Below are 18,171 nucleotides of genomic sequence, written 5' to 3'. Positions count from 1 at the left end.
ACGTCCCAGTGCCCCCAGGGCAGGTGTGCGAGCACTGATGGGATCTCCCTGCATTTCTGTGTTAAGAGAAACAGATGGTCAAGCCTCGGGGGGCAGTGATTCTGGGGACTGGATCTTCACAATCCGAGAAAAAGATCCCAAGAATCTCGAGAATGGAGCTCTTCAGCCATCGGACTTGGACAGAAATAAGGTATGTCTGCTCACTCCAGAATGGCCACACTGACCTCAGTGTGCAGTGTTTTGGAGGCACTTGTGTGTGAAGCTTGCTGTGGGTGCGGGTGGGGTCCTTTGTGGCAGCTATCCTGGAATTTCGTTGCTAGGGGATGGACAGATCAAGAGCTTTAGTTCTGTCCGATGATCCAGGTGTTCACACCAGGGAGTCTGGCCTCTGATCTGTTCTGTGCTGCTCCATTCTGCTCTCTGCAACCCTGCTATCAAGTTAGGATGTCCTGACGTGGCAATGTCATGGGGTTTGGGGGTGACCCATGAAATGACTTCATAGCTCTCTTTGAGGGACTGTTGTGCATGTTGGGGTTACTTATATACATATCATAATTTTGTGACTGAGTTTGAAGGACCTTATAAATAAATGCATTGCTTTCGATATTTATGTAAAACAATTTTGATTAATTGATTTTATGCCTGTTAAATTTATGAAAGGCCGTATATTTAGGGTCTTGTAAAGCATAGTGGTGTAGTTTCTCTCAGGCAGGGTGGGCCAGTGGCTGTCCCCTACAAGTCCTGCTTTGATAAGTGAACAGGTGTTAAATGTCCAAATAGAGGTTGCAAAAGTAGAAACTTGGCCTCTGTCCTAGACATCACTTGGAATGGCCAATCTTGACCTGATTTCTGTTTCCAGGGTTTCAATAGTAAAGTACTTGTCTCTCTTTTTTTTTTTTTTTTTTTTTGAGACAGGGTCTCTGTCACCCAGGCTGGAGTGCAGTGGTGCCATCAGAGCTCACTTCAGCCTCAAACTCCTGGGCTCAAGCGATCCTCCCACCTCAGCCTCCTGAGTAACTGGGATTGCAGGCGTGTGACACCATGTCCAGTTTATTTAAAACTTTTTTTTTTTTTAAATAGAAACATGGTCTCACTATGTTGCCCAAGCTGGTCTCAAACTCGTGGGCTCAAGTGATCCTCCTGCCTCAGCTTCCCAAAGTGTTGGAATGACAGGCGTGAGCCACCACACCCAACCAGTTCACTGCCTGTGCCCACACAGAGTCCCCTTCCACATGGAACCCAGATGCTTGTTTCCCTGGTGCGTGGGTTTTGCATGTCACTGCAGATGAAACTTTGAAGTCTAGTGAGAGGCAGCCCATAGTCTTCTTCAGATGTCATGGTGCGCAGAGGGTATTTCCTCAGCGTGAAGTGTAGAGGCAGCTCCTGTGCTTCCATAATCCAGGAGGGAGGTTTATTGCATTATTGCCAATGTGAATGTCAACTGTTTCTGATGACTTTTTTTTCCTCTCTCCCAAGATGAAAGACATCCCAAAGAGGCCTTTCTCTCAGTGTTTATCTACAATTATTTCTCCTCTGTTTGCAGAGGTAGGTACCTGGCTGGCCTTTTCGGAGTGGGAGGGGAGGGGGGAAGGAGAAGCTGGACACACTTCAGTGGTGATGTTGCCAGTAAGAGTTGGGGACATTAAGACAAGCTGGCAAAGGCTCGGAAAGCCTGCATGGTGCCTTCCCAAAGGCTGTCAGCGTCAGGCACCACCTTGCGCCTCCCACTGTCCTGGGTGATGCCCACTTTGCCGCAGCCTGGAGCATGTAGACTGGATGACAGTGACCCAGCCTGAGACCCTATGTCACCCGTTGCCCTGCTTTTTAGCAAATCTCATTGGGTACAGCCTGCTCTCTTTGCCTCAGTCCAATTTCTGGCCATGTGAAAAGTAGATTCTTTCTTCTAAGGAGAAGGTGGATGCCCTGGAGTCTTCCGGTCTCCCCTGAGCCACATGTTTCACTGAAGTCCCTCCTCTGCTCAGCAGTGCTGTGCTCCGGGCTTCCCCGCACCCACCCTCTGTTCAGCGCCTCCCTCCCAGAGGAAAGTGCTCCCGTAGCCGTGTTTTGAGAGATTTTCAAAAGTAGCCTATATAAGAACGAAGGTTGTTCTGCATCTGTTTAGTAGCGGATTTGAAAATAAGTTGGAAGTCCCCCCTTTTCTTGTTGTGCCCCTCCCTGGCTGAGGCTGCTTTTGAGGTACTCACTGTGGGCCACACATGCATCTGTTTGCGTGGGGATCGCCCCTCTTTGGGCAGTTTTCCACTGCGGCTGTGTTTGGGGGTCCTGGTCCTTGAATGGGAGGCCCTCAGGGGAGGAAGGGTCATAGGAGCTCATTCCCCTCCCCTGTGCCTGCGTCACGCAGCGGGGGACCCCTGGCCATGGGCTGTGCCTGGCCAGCTACGGTCCTGCCAGTGCCTCTTCCCAGCCCTCCAATGAGCCTTCACCTGTTGCCCTGCCCAGCAGGTGCCCTGGAGGGTTTGTCTGAGGGCCTCTGACCTGGCAAGCTCAGGGCCCGGTAGGAGCAGGGGCTGTGGCCAGAGCCCGAGGCCTCACCTGCAGCTTCAAGTGGGGAAGCAGCCGAGCCCGCAGGTGTCGTGGAAGCCACAGGGCACACGGAGGCTCTGCTGGATGATGTCTGGCTTCAGCCCTGGCTCATGGTTCTGGGCACCTGTGTTCTTACTACCTAGGATGTCCGGGTTGAGTGCCATCCTGCTCTTCATTTTGTCCCATGGGAGTTGGCCCCATGGGATTTCCAGGCTCTGCTCCTGCGGCCCTGCCATTGGCCGCTGGAATAGGGTCAATCAGGCAGTTAGGGAAAGTGCATGGACTTCTTCATTCACCTGAGGCTGTTTATTTTTTTTACTGGGCCCATGAAGAAACTTTGACATAATTATTCAGGACATATCCTAAATGCAGTCATATCCTGGATTTTCCAGCTAACCAAATGCTAAACTCACAGACATCTTTCCCAGTGTATTTTTAAGAATGATATTTGCTACCCTAGAGTTCAGAGTGTTGATTGTGTATTATTTTATACAATACTTGTAGAAGCCCAATAGAAGGATTATATCCCCATGCTTACAGATGAGGACATTGAGGAGACGGGCATTGGTGTCTCTGCTTTCCTTCAGGGAGCACAGGTCAGGTTGCTCCCTGAAGTCAGTGATGGGTCCAGCACGTTCCACACAGCGAGGGGACAGGCCCTCTCCCAGGGCGGCCCTTCTGCTGCCTTTGCTCCTTCTTTGAGACTTAGGGGCGGGGCACAGGCAGGAGGGAGAGTGCTGGATTGTAGATGACCCTCTCGGGACTTGTAAATACCGTGAAGTGATTGGGAGTCCTAGACAAACACAAGTAGCTGTCTTGGGGCCGGTGGCGTGGCCCTCTGCGGCAGCAAGAACTTCAGGAACAAATGCTCTCCGCACCCATTGGCCCTCCAAGGTCAGACCCTTCTAGTTCCTGCCTGCCCCTTCAGTAGCGAAGAGAGAAGCCGTTGCTCTTAAGGCAAGGCTGGGTTTGGAAATGACAGCATGTGTTCAACAACCTGAAAACCAAGCTCAGTGTCGCCTGAGATGTTTCTTTCTTCCCTGAAGAGGGGGTGGTGTCCATCATCTCTGGAGCCACCACAAAGAGCCTCTTCTGTCGAGTTCTGAGCCATGCTGTATCTTGACTTGAACAGCTCTTATTTTCACAGTTCATGTTTTTGGGCCTCCAGAGAGAGACTTAGAGTTGACCTTCAACTTAGGGAAGTGCCTGAAGGCACTGTTGTGATTTCTCTCGGGAGTAGAGGTGCCAGGAAGGACACTGGAGATTCCCAGAATTTAAGGCTGCCACTTACTTACATGAAATCGAATATTTTGACACTACTCTGGATCACAAAGGCAGTTTGCTGGAGTTTAAGAACCAACCCATTAACATTAGGAAGTAAGCAGTGTTGAGATCAGAATAACTTAACGACAGGCTTTGAAATTGCTTTTCTGGTACAAGGTTATGGTTGAAATGGGAAAAGAGCACAGAGAGGACAGTCCATCACGGTGAGACTTGGGAAAGGCACTCAGAGAGCTAGTCGTCTCTCTTCTGGCCTCGAACAGTAATGATTATGGTCTGACGATTGCCCTGTGTATACATAACTGCTCTCAGAGCATTTGAATCACCTTTCTTCAAAAGGAACCTGGGCCGGGCGCAGTGGCTCACGCCTGTAATCCCAACACTTTGAGAGGCCGAGGTGGGCGGATCACTTGAGGTCAGGAGTTCGAGACCAGCCTGGCCAACATGGTGAAATCCTGTCTCTATTAAAAATACAAAAATTAGCTGGGCGTGGAGGCAGCAACCTGTAATCCCAGCTACTCGGGAGGCTGAGACAGGAGAATCGCTTGAACCCAGGAGGTGGAGGTGGCAGTGAGCTGAGATCACACCACTGTACTCCAGCCTGAGCAACAAAGCCAGACTCCGTCTCAAAGAAAAAAAAAAAAAAAAAAAAAAAGGAATTTGAAGTGGTCTGGAGCCCGAGCCAAAGCTTTTCCCGGACACCCTGGGGCTGGGGTAGTGTCATGGTCCACGTGCTGTTTTGCTCCTTGAAAAACATGCTTCCCAGTTCTGCAGCTGGTGCGCCTCACGCTGTTCTTCCTGTTCCTGTGTTTTCAGTTGAAGGAGAAGAGCCAGGCGTGCGGAGGGAACTTGGGGTCCATTGAAGAGCTGCGAGGGGCCATCTACCTAGCGGAGGAGGCATGCCCTGGCATCTCCGACACCATGGTGGCCCAGCTCGTGCAGCGGCTCCAGAGGTAACTACCCAGGGTCCCTCTGGGCTGGGGGAGGAGAGGCCTGCACTTGGGCTGGGACTCAGTTGATGAGTTTGGTACTTGATTCTTGGCCTATCTGTTCCTGTTATCTTGCAGGCCTCAGGGTAGACAACAGAGTTGAATTAGAGGAGACTTTGTTCTGAATTCTAGAAATCAATGTGAATGAAGGATCTGAATCTGGAAACGGCTGGAAAAGCCCACAGGACTTTGTGCATTTGTAGCTCTTACCACATAAATACAGGATGGTGGTGAAATATCTGTTTCCTCTTAATTATTGGCCAGAGAATGATCGTTCTTAGCCAGATGTGTGTAACTATCTATCTGGTTTTTGGCTTTAAAGTCAAGTGTGAGAAACGCCAGCAGCTTTGGTGTGGTCAACTCAGCGGGAGCGGGCGCAGGTGTGTTTGCTGTCTTAGCTGTGTGTGTCATGTCTGGAAGCCTCCTTGGTAGGGGCTCATCTGTGCCAGCCTGTAGGGAGCTTTTGTCCCTGCCCAGTGGCCCCACCTGTTGGACGCACTATGGGTGAGGACTCGGTGGGGTGACAGCTTCGCCCTCCCTGCCGCCTCCCAGCTTGTAGGAGTATCCATGGGAACCAAGCCCCTCCTGACTGCCATCTGGCACAAGTGCAAGGCGTTTGGAGGCAGTGGATGTGTGCTAGGCAGCCGCTCTGTGTGACCCGAGGGTGATTTGTCACCAGGCTGTCCTCCACACCCCAGGGGGACCAGGCGTGCTGCCGTCTTGACATTCATCTTCAGGTGTCCAGGCTGATGCGCCTCTCAAAGCTGGCTGAGCCTCTGTGATCATGAGCAGGATTTCCAGGTCTTTCCTGAGACTGCATCCCACCTGACAGTACATAAAGACGTTTTGCACACGTGAGGTCCCTTTTGCTATTTGGAAGTGATTGAAGGGGCTGCCTCCTGTCCTGTGAAGAGCCCCTCTACGTGGGGACAGCAGGAGAAAACCACAGTTCTGATACTTCAGGTTTATGCTTCTGAACTCTGGTTTCTTAGTAAGACATTTCAACTTTTTAAGTTGCTAGAAAATAAAAATGATTTACTTGGCTGCCTTCAATTTTGAGGCAATTGAAGGATGATCCCTCCCTCGATACTAAAAACAATATAGGAATAAAGGAAAATAGAATTAAAAAGTCAGCCATCTTTTGCCTGAACACAAACTTTTTGATTTCTCAAACTTAGCATCACATACCTCATTCTAGTGGCATGCATTTCTCGTTAGAAAGAGCCTTATAATAAAACAAATAGAACAAAACCAGAAACTGGTAGGATTGTTACTGTCTTGTTGGGCGTTTTGCTTTCTGCTTTTGTAGTATTACTTTTAGAACTGATACTTTCCACATTGTCCAGAATTGCCTGAAATTGTTATGAACCATTGGTTTATATACGTGACTTGATTTCCCCAGCAGCTCCAGGGCACAGAGTGTGTGGCTTGTATGTGTTGAACTGATGCATGTTTCCCATTCCCAGACCCCTATCTCTCTGTTCCTCTTCTTTCAGTTGTTAAGGCAAGTAGATCTGTACCAGTGCTGGCCAGTAGAAGTACAATAGGGGCCACACACAGAATTTCATGTTTTCTGCTGGATGTGGTGGTTCACGCCTGTAATCTCAATGCTTTGGGAGGCCCAGACAGGAAGATCGCTTGAGGCCAAGAGCTTGAGACCAGCCTGGGCAAAATAGCAAGACCCTGTCTCTACCAAAAAAAAAAAAAAAAATTTAGCTAGGCTTGGTGGCTTGTACCTGTGGCCCTAGCTACTTGGGAGGCTGAGGCTGTAGAATTGCTCGAGCTGAGGAGTTCGCGGCTATGGCTGTGATCACCTCTGCACTCCAGGCTGGGCAACAGAGTGAGACCCTGTCTCTAACAACCAAACAAAAAGAGAATTTTACATTTTCTAGTAGCCATACTTTTAAAAAGCAAAAAGAAGTGAAATTAGTTTCAACAATACATTTTTTAACCTGCCAGTTCCAAAGTATTATTTCAACATTAATACCAAAATCATCCATAAGATATTTTACATTTTTGGAGGCCCGTCTTTGGAATTGATGTGTATTTTACACTTAGCATATCTCCGTTCAGACGCAGCACATTTTACGTGCTCACTGGGCATCATGGCTGGGGTTGACCCTATTTACCCTCAGGCGGGTCTGCAGCTACCTGATGTCTGTGTTGTGTTTAAAACTTTACTCTGCAGTGATGCACGGGGGAGGTCGAGTTGGTGCTCTCTTTCTTTTGTCTGTGATGAGGAGTGCCCCTCTTTCCTCCTCTGTCCTCAGATGAGCTGCCTCTTGAAGTGCTTATCATCTCCCTGCAGGCTTGGCTGTGGTACCAACTTCTTCCTTCCCTGCTCCTGAAGCTCCCACTGAGCGTTCACCTCGATGGCTGCCAAAACCATGGTGGCCATGGTTTAGACTTCCTGCCAGTTTTGCTCCAAACACGTTATTTCAGTGGATGACTGTAGGAAAAATGAGAGCCGCCTCTCCTCTGAAGCATTTTCAGAGCCTTTCTGTCTCAGCTGGAATTAATGTTTGGATTCTTTTGTGTGACATCAACTCATCCCGTGATTTAGTCATTTGTATTTCTTCATAGTTGAGTCTTAGGCTCCGTGGCTAACGTGTGCTTTTGGGAGGACCTTATGTAACCATTTGTTCTCTGGGAGAGAGTGCCAAGTATTTCAAATGCCTGAAAAGAGGAGCTCTAGATTGGAACGTTTGAGATAAGCCTGGTCAAAGACATCCTCAGCCATCTCTCCTGGACCTGTGACTTGGAGTCTGTTGTAAAATGGTTGAGGGAATCGTGGTCTGAGGGGACCCCGTTCTCACGCTTTTTTGTATTCTAAAGACAATCTTGTAGAATTTTTGGAAGACACAGAAATTACCCATGATCCCACCCCTGTAGCCCAAATCTCATCATCATCTTTGGGTGCATTGCCTTCTGTTGTCATACCAGGTCATAAACTTACTGAATTCTCTTATCTACCTTATAGTGCAGATAAGATTTTTTAGAATTTCTATAGTACTTATTTAGGATATAGAAGTTGTTCATGTAAACTATACTTACATAGTGCACATATACAGGTTGAATATCCCAAATCCCCAATCTGAAACTTTTTGAGTGCCAGCGTGAGGCTCAAAGGAACTGCTCTCTGGGGCATGTCAGATTTCGGATTTGGGGATGCACACTGGTAAGTATAATGCAGATATTCCCAGATCCAAAGCCAGAAGCATTTCAGATACGGGATGCCCAACCTGTAATTTTGTATGTACTCTTAAACTTGTACATATTTTTAATATTGCTTTAACATATATATGTAGATACAGATAATTACCATTTTTAGTCTGTGTTATTTCAGTTTGTATAATTTACTTAACTGATTCTGTACTGTTGGGCATCAGAGTTGTTTCCAAATTAGTGTAATTACAAAAATCCCGAGAGACATCTTCGTGCAGACACGTTGTTCCTGCTTTGGACCATATTTCGGAAGCAGTTCTAGGAAATAGATTCTTGGACTGCATCACTATTTTTATGGCCAAAATGGGTTTCCTGCCCTCACATTGGGAATGCATATGCATCCCTGGAATCTTACTGTGTCATGGTGTATGGATCAGTTTTCACTTTTTGACAATTGATCATAAGTAAAAGGGATATGATTACTTGTTTTATTCACATCTCTTCAGGGAGGCTGAACCCATTGTTGCTTTTTGTGACATGCTCTGGAGTTTTTGTGTGAGAATCATGGTCTTCTCAGTCTTTATATGCATACTTTTAAAATTAGACTTACCCATTGGTATTTGCTCCACTTATTTTTGTATGAGTTGGAATTTCCTATGAAAACTAAGATTTTCGTTACTATATGAATTTTTGCACAGGGATGAGAAATGACATGCATTGACTTCTCTCTCTCTGTTTTTCCCTAGATATTCTCTAAGTGGTGGAGGAACTTCATCCCACTGAAATTCCTTTGGCATTTGGGGTTTTGTTTTTCCTTTTTTCCTTCTTCATCCTCCTCCTTTTTAAAAGTCAACGAGAGCCTTCGCTGACTCCACTGAAGAGGTGCGCCACCAGGGGCCACCCCAATGTCGGGCGCCCGTCCAGGGACACACACAGTCTTCGCTGTGCCACAGCCAGATGAAGTCTCTCAGATGGGTGGGGAGGGTCAGCTCCTTCCAGTGATCATTTTATTTTATTTTATTACTTTTGTTTTTAATTTTAACCATAGTGCACATATTCAAGGAAAGTGTCTTTAAAAACAAAAACAAACCCTGAAGTGTATATTTGGGATTATGATAAGGCAACTAAAGACATGAAACCTCAGGTATCCTGCTTTAAGTTGATAACTCCCTCTGGGAGCTGGAGAATCGCTCTGGTGGATGGGTGTACAGATTTGTATATAATGTCATTTTTACGGAAACCCTTTCGGCGTGCATAAGGAATCACTGTGTACAAACTGGCCAAGTGCTTCTGTAGATAACGTCAGTGGAGTAAATATTCGACAGGCCATAACTTGAGTCTATTGCCTTGCCTTTATTACATGTACATTTTGAATTCTGTGACCAGTGATTTGGGTTTTATTTTGTATTTGCAGGGTTTGTCATTAATAATTAATGCCCCTCTCTTACAGAACACTCCTATTTGTACCTCAACAAATGCAAATTTTCCTGTTTGCCCTACGCCCCTTTTGGTACACCTAGAGGTTGATTTCCTTTTTCATCGATGGTACTATTTCTTAGTGTTTTAAATTGGAACATATCTTGCCTCATGAAGCTTTAAATTATTATTTTCAGTTTCTCCCCATGAAGCGCTCTCGTCTGACATTTGTTTGGAATCGTGCCACTGCCGGTCTGCGCCAGATGTACCGTCCTTTCCAATACAATTTTCTGTTGCACCTTGTAGTGGATTCTGCGTATCATCTTTCCCACCTAAAAATGTCTGAATGCTTACACAAATAAATTTTATAACACGCTTATTTTGCATACTCCTTGAAATGTGACTCTTCAGAGGACAGGGCACCTGCTGTGTATGTGTGGCCGTGCGTGTGTACTCGTGGCTGTGCGTGTGTGATGAGACACTTTGGAAGACTCCAGGGAGAAGTCCCCAGGCGTGGAGCTGCCGAGTGCCAGGGTCAGCGCCCTGGACAGCTTGCGCACTTGCTCACCGAGATGATGCGGTTGGAGGTTGCTGATCTGTGCGATTGCTGTAGCGGTTGCCAGGGACCTTAAGAGTTATTTTGCTTCTCTGGAAGGGGCCTATGCTTGCTAGGCAGGCAGCCAGTGTGTATGTTTTTCTTGGTTTGCTGTGGGGCCTTGCTTGGCAAGGGGGAAAATCTCTGGGCTTCTGAAGTGGGAGGGTTCTTGCAGCAGTTGTTGACTGGTACATGAAGCATTCTTTTATGTTTGTTGAAGCCGATGATTGACATCTCCCGTGGGTGTGCCAGTTCTTGTGGAGTTAAGACAGGATTTTTGGAAGCAAGGAAGTTAGTGGGTGAGCTTGGGGATGTAGCTCAGCTATCTGCTGGTCTAGTGGCCTCTAAGCTATAGGGAGGGGACAGAGCCCTGAGCTACAGATGCTTGAGTGGGTTATTGCGTCGGTTTGCTAGTGCAGTCTGGTTTTTAAGCTCTAAAATTGAGGTATTTTATTAGAAGTGGATTTGGGTTGAACTCTTAATTTGTATAAGGGATATATTTTGGTCAGGGGAAATAGAACTGAGTTGCTAATTCTTATTGTACTCATTACTCTGCACATGAATGTTATCTTGAATAATAAAATTGGAGAAGATTTCATTTTGTGTTTCCGGGGAGTATTCTGTGTGGGGGGACTGTTTCCTTACATGAGGCAGGCAGCATAAGCCAATGATGAGTTTTGTCCTTGTGAGAGAATCACACAGATGAGTCTGTGTTCCCCAGGGTGTGTCGTTACCTGATTTTTAAGTGAGCCAGGGCGGACATGCAGCTTTTCTGATTTACAGAGTTCTTCAGATTTACAAATGGACAATGACATCACAGTTTTTAGCACTGAAGCCAGTCGCATGCTACTAACAGTGGTTGTGCCGCTTGAGGGACTGGGTTCTAATGAACAATACTGGTATTAACGGGGAGTCTCTGCAGTCGCCAGACTAATCATACTCAGCTCCTTCCCCCGTAGAGCAACAAGTGGTTCTGTTAGAGTTGACTGGCAGCATTTGCTGTCGGGGGAGATGGGGTTTTATGGAGTTAGAAAGCTCGCCTCTGTGTACACTCTCTCCTGGGCTGTTACTTTCTGTAGACGCACAAAATCAGCTCCAGTGTTTTTAAGGGCATCTTATCCAAGGAAGCTGGCCTTTGTGTAGCCACTTCCAGGCCTGCATTAAGAGAGCGCCCAGGCACCAGGGCTACCACTGGAACCTGCCTCAGCATCAGACCTGCCGTTGGTCTGTAGCCAGTCCCGGCCTTTGAGACGGGTTTACTGTCACCAGTAGCCTCTCAGTGCCAGCCCCCACCTGCTCCTGGCTCAGCTGCCCAGAGCCTGCAGCCTGGGGAGGTGCTCAGTCTCTGGGAGACGAGGACCGTCGACTGGGTGGCTGGTAGCTCCTGCGTTTTTGAGCTGTCCTGGCTGGCTGCTGCTAGTGAGGTGGACATCAGTGTGGTTTGGGATGCCCTGGCCACCTCCTGCTGGGTTCTGATTTTCTTGGAAGTGCATCTGCCTTCCTTATCCAGTAGTTTTATTCCTGAGTTGCTCTCGTGAAGTGGCTGGTTTGGTTCTGTATGTAGCATTTTATACCTTTCCTTTGGCAAAACTGCCCATTTATAAGCATTTTTTATATTTCCTTCCTTTAAAAACAGCTTGTGTATTTCTGCTATAAAATGTGTCAGCAAAGGCAGAGTGACCTAATAGGGCATGTTCTTAAGCACAGGGACTGTATCATGCAGGGGCCAGTAAAGCTCAAGAAAACGAGTATCTGCGTCATTGTGTGTCTCGTGTGTAGTGTGTCTCAAACTCCACTCAGATGGACTGTTACCACACTAGTTTTTTTTTTTTTTTTTTAAGAGTCTCACTCTGTCACCCAGGCTGGAGTGCAGTGGCGTGAGCTCGGCTCACTGCAAGTTCTGCCTCCCGGGTTCATGCCATTCTCCTGCCTCAGCCTCCTGAGCAGCTGAGACTACAGGCGCCCACCACCACGCCCGGCTAATTTTTTGTATTTTTAGTAGAGACGGGGTTTCATCGTGTTAGCCAGGATGGTCTCGATCTCCTGACCTCACGATCCACCCGCCTCGGCCTCCCAAATTGCTGGGATTACAGGCGTGAGCCACCACGCCTGGCCTAACACTGGTATTTTCTTGAGGGCACACAGGGAGCAGAGGTGCTGGTCACAGGTCAGAACCACCAGTGTCCAGCAAGTAGTTTGGAATCATTCAGAAATAGCTGAGGAGTGCGCCTTGTCCCCAAGTCTCCAGGAATGAATGACTGGTGACTTCCTGAGGGAGCCTGATGCTGTGTGGCAAGGGCCACGTGCCCTGGAGCTGTTTGCTGTTCCCCTGCCTGGAGGTGGGAGGAGCGTAGGGAGCAGTTGGGGGCAGGCCCTCCCTGTCTCACTCTCAACACTGGGGCTTTAGAAACCCTTGCTGGAGTGTCCCCTTCCTCCCTCCCCACCACACACACACACACACAAAATGAAGACTACAGGCAAAGTTGGTTGTCTTGCCTTAAAACGTCAATATGCTGGATTGTGGCGTGAGGTATTTTTATTCCCTTTGTTTGTTAGTACTGGAAACCGTCTGGTACATCTTGTAAGGCAAATGATTGATTAACACACGTCAGGCTCTTCGTCCGTTTGCAAGTTGCCGTTTCCAGGTACACCAGTCAGAGCTCCACAGAGAGGGCGTGTTGCTCGTTCTCAGGTGGGCAGGTGCTACGGTGCGGGGCGCTGCAAAGAACTGGGTTGAATCGGCCGTCGCTTCCGCTTGTTTGAGACTCTTGCTAGAAAGGGCTTAGGAAAACCAAGGGAATGGCAGCCACCCCATCACCATCGAGAACAGGCAGACGTTTCCCGAGTAGGGGCCCGAGCCGCTGGAAACCGTGTTCCCTGTGCAGTCCCACTGACACTACCCCATGCCTGGGGGGAATGAGTATAAAAAGGTAAATGTTTTTGAAGACAGGCACGATATATACTACTAAAGAATGCGCAGTTTCAAACCACAGTTGCAGGAGGATATAAGAATAACAACAGGTGCCGGGGACTACGTACCATGATTTCATAGTGCTCTGCAGCCAGCACGCTCACTAAACGCTCATCACGGAACATACCACAAATGGCCCTGATCAATGACATACAGGTTTTCATGCTTGTGACACAGCAAAACACCACGGCTTATTATCTTCCCACTGTGTACACCACTCACAGGACGGTGACAGTCCAGGTATTGCACTGGATTTCAGCTTCGCTTAACAGAAAATAACCCTGCTACGGTTGGAAAGAATTACCACTTAAAACGGTTTGGTCAACTTGCACCAAGAAGTAGGTCGGGAACAGGTGTTTTCAGGTGAGCATGAAACCCCGCAGTAGAACGCTGTGTGCTGCAAATTGCTTATTAATCAGAGAAGTGAGTCCTACTAACTTCCTATTATTACAAAAGTAGAAAGACTGAAAAAAAAACGAAATCTGAAAATGATCTCATTTGCTTAAGGCTGCACTGAGTGTATTGCAAACAAACACCGGGAAATCCACTTCATAAAATGGAGCAGCCAATAGGTGAAAATAATAAAAGTTTCTTTTTTTTTAGGAAAAAAATACTTGCCCTGTCTTGTGTTGAACGGATGTGTGTGTACTGTTTTTCAGGGGTAGGGTGGAGGGAAGATGTCATTTGGCACTCTCGTAATGACAATGTTTTAATACTGGCACTAGCTAAAGAACAGCGCCCCCAGCGGATGCCAGGACTGGAGGTGGGAGCGCCGTTCGTTCAGACGCTGAGAGGTCGGGGTTAAAAAACGCGGCTGTGGAGACAGGAGAGCTGCTGGGAAGCCATGTTTTTGATTTTCAGACAGGTGTTAATTTTACCAGGCTTCATTAATACAGAAGAAAGGAAACGTCTTCCAGGAAAGCAGCCACTGTGGAAACGAGTGTGTCCGGCCATCAATACACGAGAGACTCTTTGTGGCTCAACACGTGGGCTCGCGAGGCAGAGCTGGTGGCGCTGCGGATCACTTCCATCCACCTGCAACACGGGAACGCCAGTCAGTCAACCTTTTGTTTGGACGGACTCATGACACTTTGGTGGGCATCGCTTACAGAAACACAAGGTGAAGTCAGGCCGCCTGGTTGGTAATCTGCCACTTCAGCAGAAGAGCAAGGGAACGGCCAGCACCCAGGCATTCCTGAGGTACAGTGGAGACCCGCTGGCCTGGGCACTCAGTGTGGAGCTGGAAGTACCTTGCTGCAGTGACACTGCCCGCTCCATTGGAGCAGTTAGGAGCGAGGTGGCCTCTGGTTGTTGGGGAGAACGCCACCTCCTATTTTCATGGACATTGCAGAGAATGGCGGGGCATGGCCCATCCTTAGTGGAAGCTCTCCCTTTTTTTTTTTTTGGGACAGGATCTGGCTCTGTCACTCATACTGGAGTTCAGTGGTGCAGTTATTGCTCACTGTAGCTACCTCCTGGGCTCAATCGATCCTCCGCCTCCCAGGAGATGGGACTACAGGCTTGCACCACCACACCCGAATCTCCCTTTCTATATATTTGTGTATTTGCTCTTTATATATTTGTGTATTTGCTCTATACCAGTGGTTCTCAAATGGGTGCAATGCTGTCCCATTTGGTAAAGTCTGGAGACATTTTTAGATGTCCCAACTGAGGGGTTGCTGCTGAACATCCTACACAATGCAGGACGGACTCCCCAAATTACCTGGCCTTTTCCCAGGCCTTTCAGGATCTGGACTTCAAGGCTGGACCCTTTGTCACAATAATAGCAAAATCCCAACTTGGATGAACCCAGCTTTCAAGCTCAGTCCAGGACCAGATTTGAGAATGGCTCTCCTCTAGGTTCCTTCTTCAGGTGATTAATATTGTTTAGGAAGTGCTCGGCATATTGCTGAGGACCCCTCCCTTCCTGCCCCCCCAGGGGGCAGCTCAGCAGTGCCAACTGCACAGGTAGTCAGCTTGGGGATGCAATTTGCAGAGGCCCAGGATCTCTATTTAAAATGTGAATTGCACGAACAGTCTTAGGCCTGACTGTTTATTTCTTGGCTAAATGAAGTCTGCGGCCCCTGGCATTACACCATGTAGGCAGTCTCACTGGGGCTTAGCTTCATCATCCCATACGCATACGTCGGAGATCTCCAAGCAAGATGTGTAGGGCCTCAGCCAACATCGTGCAGGGTAAGGGCACAGCGAAATTGGGACCCCACTTTCTGCCATAAGAACAGAATCGCCTGCTGGTGTCGGGCAGTGGGACCCCAGGTCTAAACACTTAGTTGTCAGGGAAGGGTGGGGCCATCTGACTTGGGAGAAATCCTGATGTTTGGAAGAGGGGTCCTCTTCTGCAGGGCCCTGTGCGTGGGAAGGGGGCGTCTACCTTTCGAACGTATACTCGCTTTCTGCCCGGAAGTAGTAGACGTGGGACTTGAAATGCAGCTTGAACACGTAGTCTTTGTGGATGTTCTCGGACTCGGAGGGGATGGTGAGCGAGTAGCCGAGCAGAGGCAGGCTGGCGAGGGGATGATTGTCCTGGAAAGGGGAAACAAAGCAAAGTGGCTTTTTAGGGGCAGCTTCTGCTGCTAGGCCTGGCTGCTGCCCCGCATCAGACAGGGACTCGGGAGCCCAGGCAGCTCCCCCTTCGGGCATGGGCCTGGAAGGGACCATGGCAGCCAGTGTTGGCCTGTACGTGATGGCCCAGGTGGCAAGTCCCGCCAGGACTGAGCTGTACATAAAGCCAACCCCCGTCCCTTGTCCAGGTAGAAGACAGGTGGCCCTTCCTAGGGCTGAAGTGGTCCTTCAGTGGATGATAATGATGTCAGTCTTTCCTAGAGCTGAGGGCCTCGGGTGGACAGGGCCCCCCGCCAGCATCCCTGTGACACCTGGAGCTCAAGAGGCCTGAGTCCTTCCAGAGGAGGGCGGCCCCCTCACCTCATGCTGCCGCCCCCAAGGGCCCAGGGCCGCCTGCCCTGTGTGAGACACTTACCTGGTGTGACTTGTAGAAGAACAGGCAGAAGTTTGTGAACACCACCCACAGCTTCTGCCACCCGTTGCTGTTTTTGAATTTCCTCAGCAGGTTCCCAGACAACTGATTCTGAAAAGCAAGGAGACTTGTGAGAAGCACAGCGGGCACCTGCCCCAGGAGGGCACAGACAGCAGCTCTCCCTGCACCAGGGCCCTGGGCTGGGGCATGTCCGCGACTGAAGGATGTGGGCCGCACTGCTCCCCCGTGTGTGGGGAGACTTGACAGGTCTCATCACTTCCCCTTGTCACTTGCTGTGGGGCATCTTGGGGGCCCTGTGTTCCCCAAAAAAGACATGCTGAGGTCCTGATCACCAGTACCTTAGAACGCAGGCCTGTTTGGAAATAGGCTCGTTGCAGGGTAACTAGTGAAGATGAGATCACACTGGGGTAGGGTGGGCCCTAAATCCAACGGGAGTGGTGTCCCGAGGAGAAGAGACACCTTGCAGGGGGGAGGGGTGTGCCCTGTGACACCGAGGCAGAAATGGGGGCACAGGACCCCATGCGTTGCCAGCAGGCGGAAGCTGAAGGAGGGAAAGATCCGTCCCAACAAGCTCAGAGCAGCACTCGTTTTGAGGCACCAGGCACCCTGCCCAGGAAGCGGGGCCTGGGGTGCATGTGAACGGCTCCCACATGCCCTCTAGTGGCCCAGGAGGCAGCTGCAGCCCTGCCCAGCCCCTGGAGCATTGTTAGATTGCACTGCAGCCCAGCTAGGGGGCAGGGACAGGCACCTGTGTCCATGCTACCTCCACACAACTCTGAGCAGGCTTGACACACTCCTGACACACTGGTGGCTCATTTGGTCCCTTTGCCAAAGTGACATCACCAGCAGAGACTCAAAGCAGTTGCACCACCTTGTAAAGGCACTTAATGCCACTGAATTGTTCACATGAAAATCGTTAAGTTGGCCAATATTGTGGTATAGCCATTTTACCACAAAATACAGACCTCCGAGTCTGCCTCATTCCATATCTCTGGGTGCCCCTGTCACTAAGCTTCTGTGCTGGGAGCTGGGATCAGTCTGATGTCCCTGCCCTCCAATTGCTCAGGGAGGGTCCAGTGGGAGAGAGGGACACCGACAGTGGGTCCCTGAGGTGCTGCAGGATGTGGGGGACCCCGCAGACGGGGAGAAAGGGGGTTCCAGGCCAGGCAGGTAGCGCCAGCCATCCATCCTCCTCCCCCAGTGGCAGAAAGGAACAAGAAAATGCAAGGTTCCAAGTTCCCAGAAGGTCCTGGTGGTGGCCAGGGCTGGGCTGATGCCCATGCCGCATCTTGAGTCACGCAACATGGAGCAAGGAGGGCGGCACACTCCCCTTTCCTAGGTATTTTCATACCGAATCACGTAATTTTCACACAGCAGCCAGCCCAGTGGGGTTCGTACATGTCACCCATCATAGTCTGGGCCCATTTGTTTCCAAAGCAGCTTCCTTAGCGCTCTCTAGCTTCTGCCTGACCATTCCAGTAGCCTCTGGAAACCTCTTTATCAATAGGCACATCCAGCGGCCCTTCCACGTTTCCCGTGGCCAGGCCAGGCCTCCCGCTCCCGTGTCGGGTCCATCCTGGCCTCCAGCGTTACGGGCCCTGCGTGCCGCGACTCTCCTGCTCTGCGCTCAGGAGGCCGAGGCCATGCTGGTGGCTCCCAGACCTCTCTCCATTCACTGCCTTCACAAGAGGGTCAACGTCCTTGTCCAGAACCAGACCAGCCTGCCCTGTCTCCTCGTGGCCCTTCACTGGGGCCACCGCTCCTCTCCCTTCTTGGACCCCTTGGACCCTGCTGTGGGTTGAACTGCACCCCCCAACAAGTCCAAACCCTCCGTGCCTACGATAGTAACCTCACACGGACACAGGGTCTCTGCAGATGCGATCGAGTTAAGGTAAGGTCACTAGGATGAGCCCTAAGCCCAACATGAGCCGTGTCCTTAGAAGAGGATATTAGAGTGCAGATGCAGGGAGGACAGCTGGTGACATGGGAGACCGGAGCCCTGCAACATGGGTGGAGTCGGGGATCCCCGAGAAGACTGCTGCAGCCACCAGATGCTGTCAGAGAGGCAGGGACATTTTCCCTCAAGGCCTCCCAAAGGAACCCACCTGCCAGCAGCTTGATTTTGGACTTTTGGCTTCTCGCACTGTGAGAGATGTTTCTGTGGCCTCACCCAGTCTGAGGTTGGTGCTATGTG

General features: G+C 49.6%; 2 protein-coding genes across 5 annotated transcripts in view; one reads left to right on the top strand and one right to left on the bottom strand.

Moving 5' to 3' along the window:
- STK24 (serine/threonine kinase 24) overlaps positions 1 to 9,774 on the top strand; it is a 127,098-nt gene extending 117,324 nt beyond the window's left edge. For both annotated transcript variants that reach the window (XM_003279208.3, XM_003279209.3), the window contains exons 8-11: positions 67 to 190; positions 1,477 to 1,545; positions 4,642 to 4,778; positions 8,726 to 9,774. In XM_003279208.3, coding sequence (XP_003279256.2) covers positions 67 to 190; positions 1,477 to 1,545; positions 4,642 to 4,778; positions 8,726 to 8,762 — 367 coding nt within the window. In that variant the 3' untranslated portion in view covers positions 8,763 to 9,774. The remainder of the gene's footprint in view (positions 1 to 66; positions 191 to 1,476; positions 1,546 to 4,641; positions 4,779 to 8,725) is intronic.
- Positions 9,775 to 12,477: 2,703 nt separating this feature from the next.
- Positions 12,478 to 18,171, bottom strand: part of FARP1 (FERM, ARH/RhoGEF and pleckstrin domain protein 1) — a 312,172-nt gene continuing 306,478 nt past the window's right edge. For all 3 annotated transcript variants that reach the window (XM_030813589.1, XM_030813590.1, XM_030813588.1), the window contains 3 exons: positions 15,960 to 16,067; positions 15,354 to 15,505; positions 12,478 to 13,996 (listed from right to left, as the gene is read on the bottom strand). In XM_030813589.1, coding sequence (XP_030669449.1) covers positions 13,915 to 13,996; positions 15,354 to 15,505; positions 15,960 to 16,067 — 342 coding nt within the window. In that variant the 3' untranslated portion in view covers positions 12,478 to 13,914. The remainder of the gene's footprint in view (positions 13,997 to 15,353; positions 15,506 to 15,959; positions 16,068 to 18,171) is intronic.

This window comes from Nomascus leucogenys, chromosome 5, assembly GCF_006542625.1.
Source record: "Nomascus leucogenys isolate Asia chromosome 5, Asia_NLE_v1, whole genome shotgun sequence".
In the NCBI taxonomy this organism is placed as follows: domain Eukaryota; kingdom Metazoa; phylum Chordata; class Mammalia; order Primates; family Hylobatidae; genus Nomascus; species Nomascus leucogenys.
The sequence above is the reverse complement of the archived record's forward strand: the minus strand, read 5'-3'. Positions and strand labels throughout refer to the sequence as shown.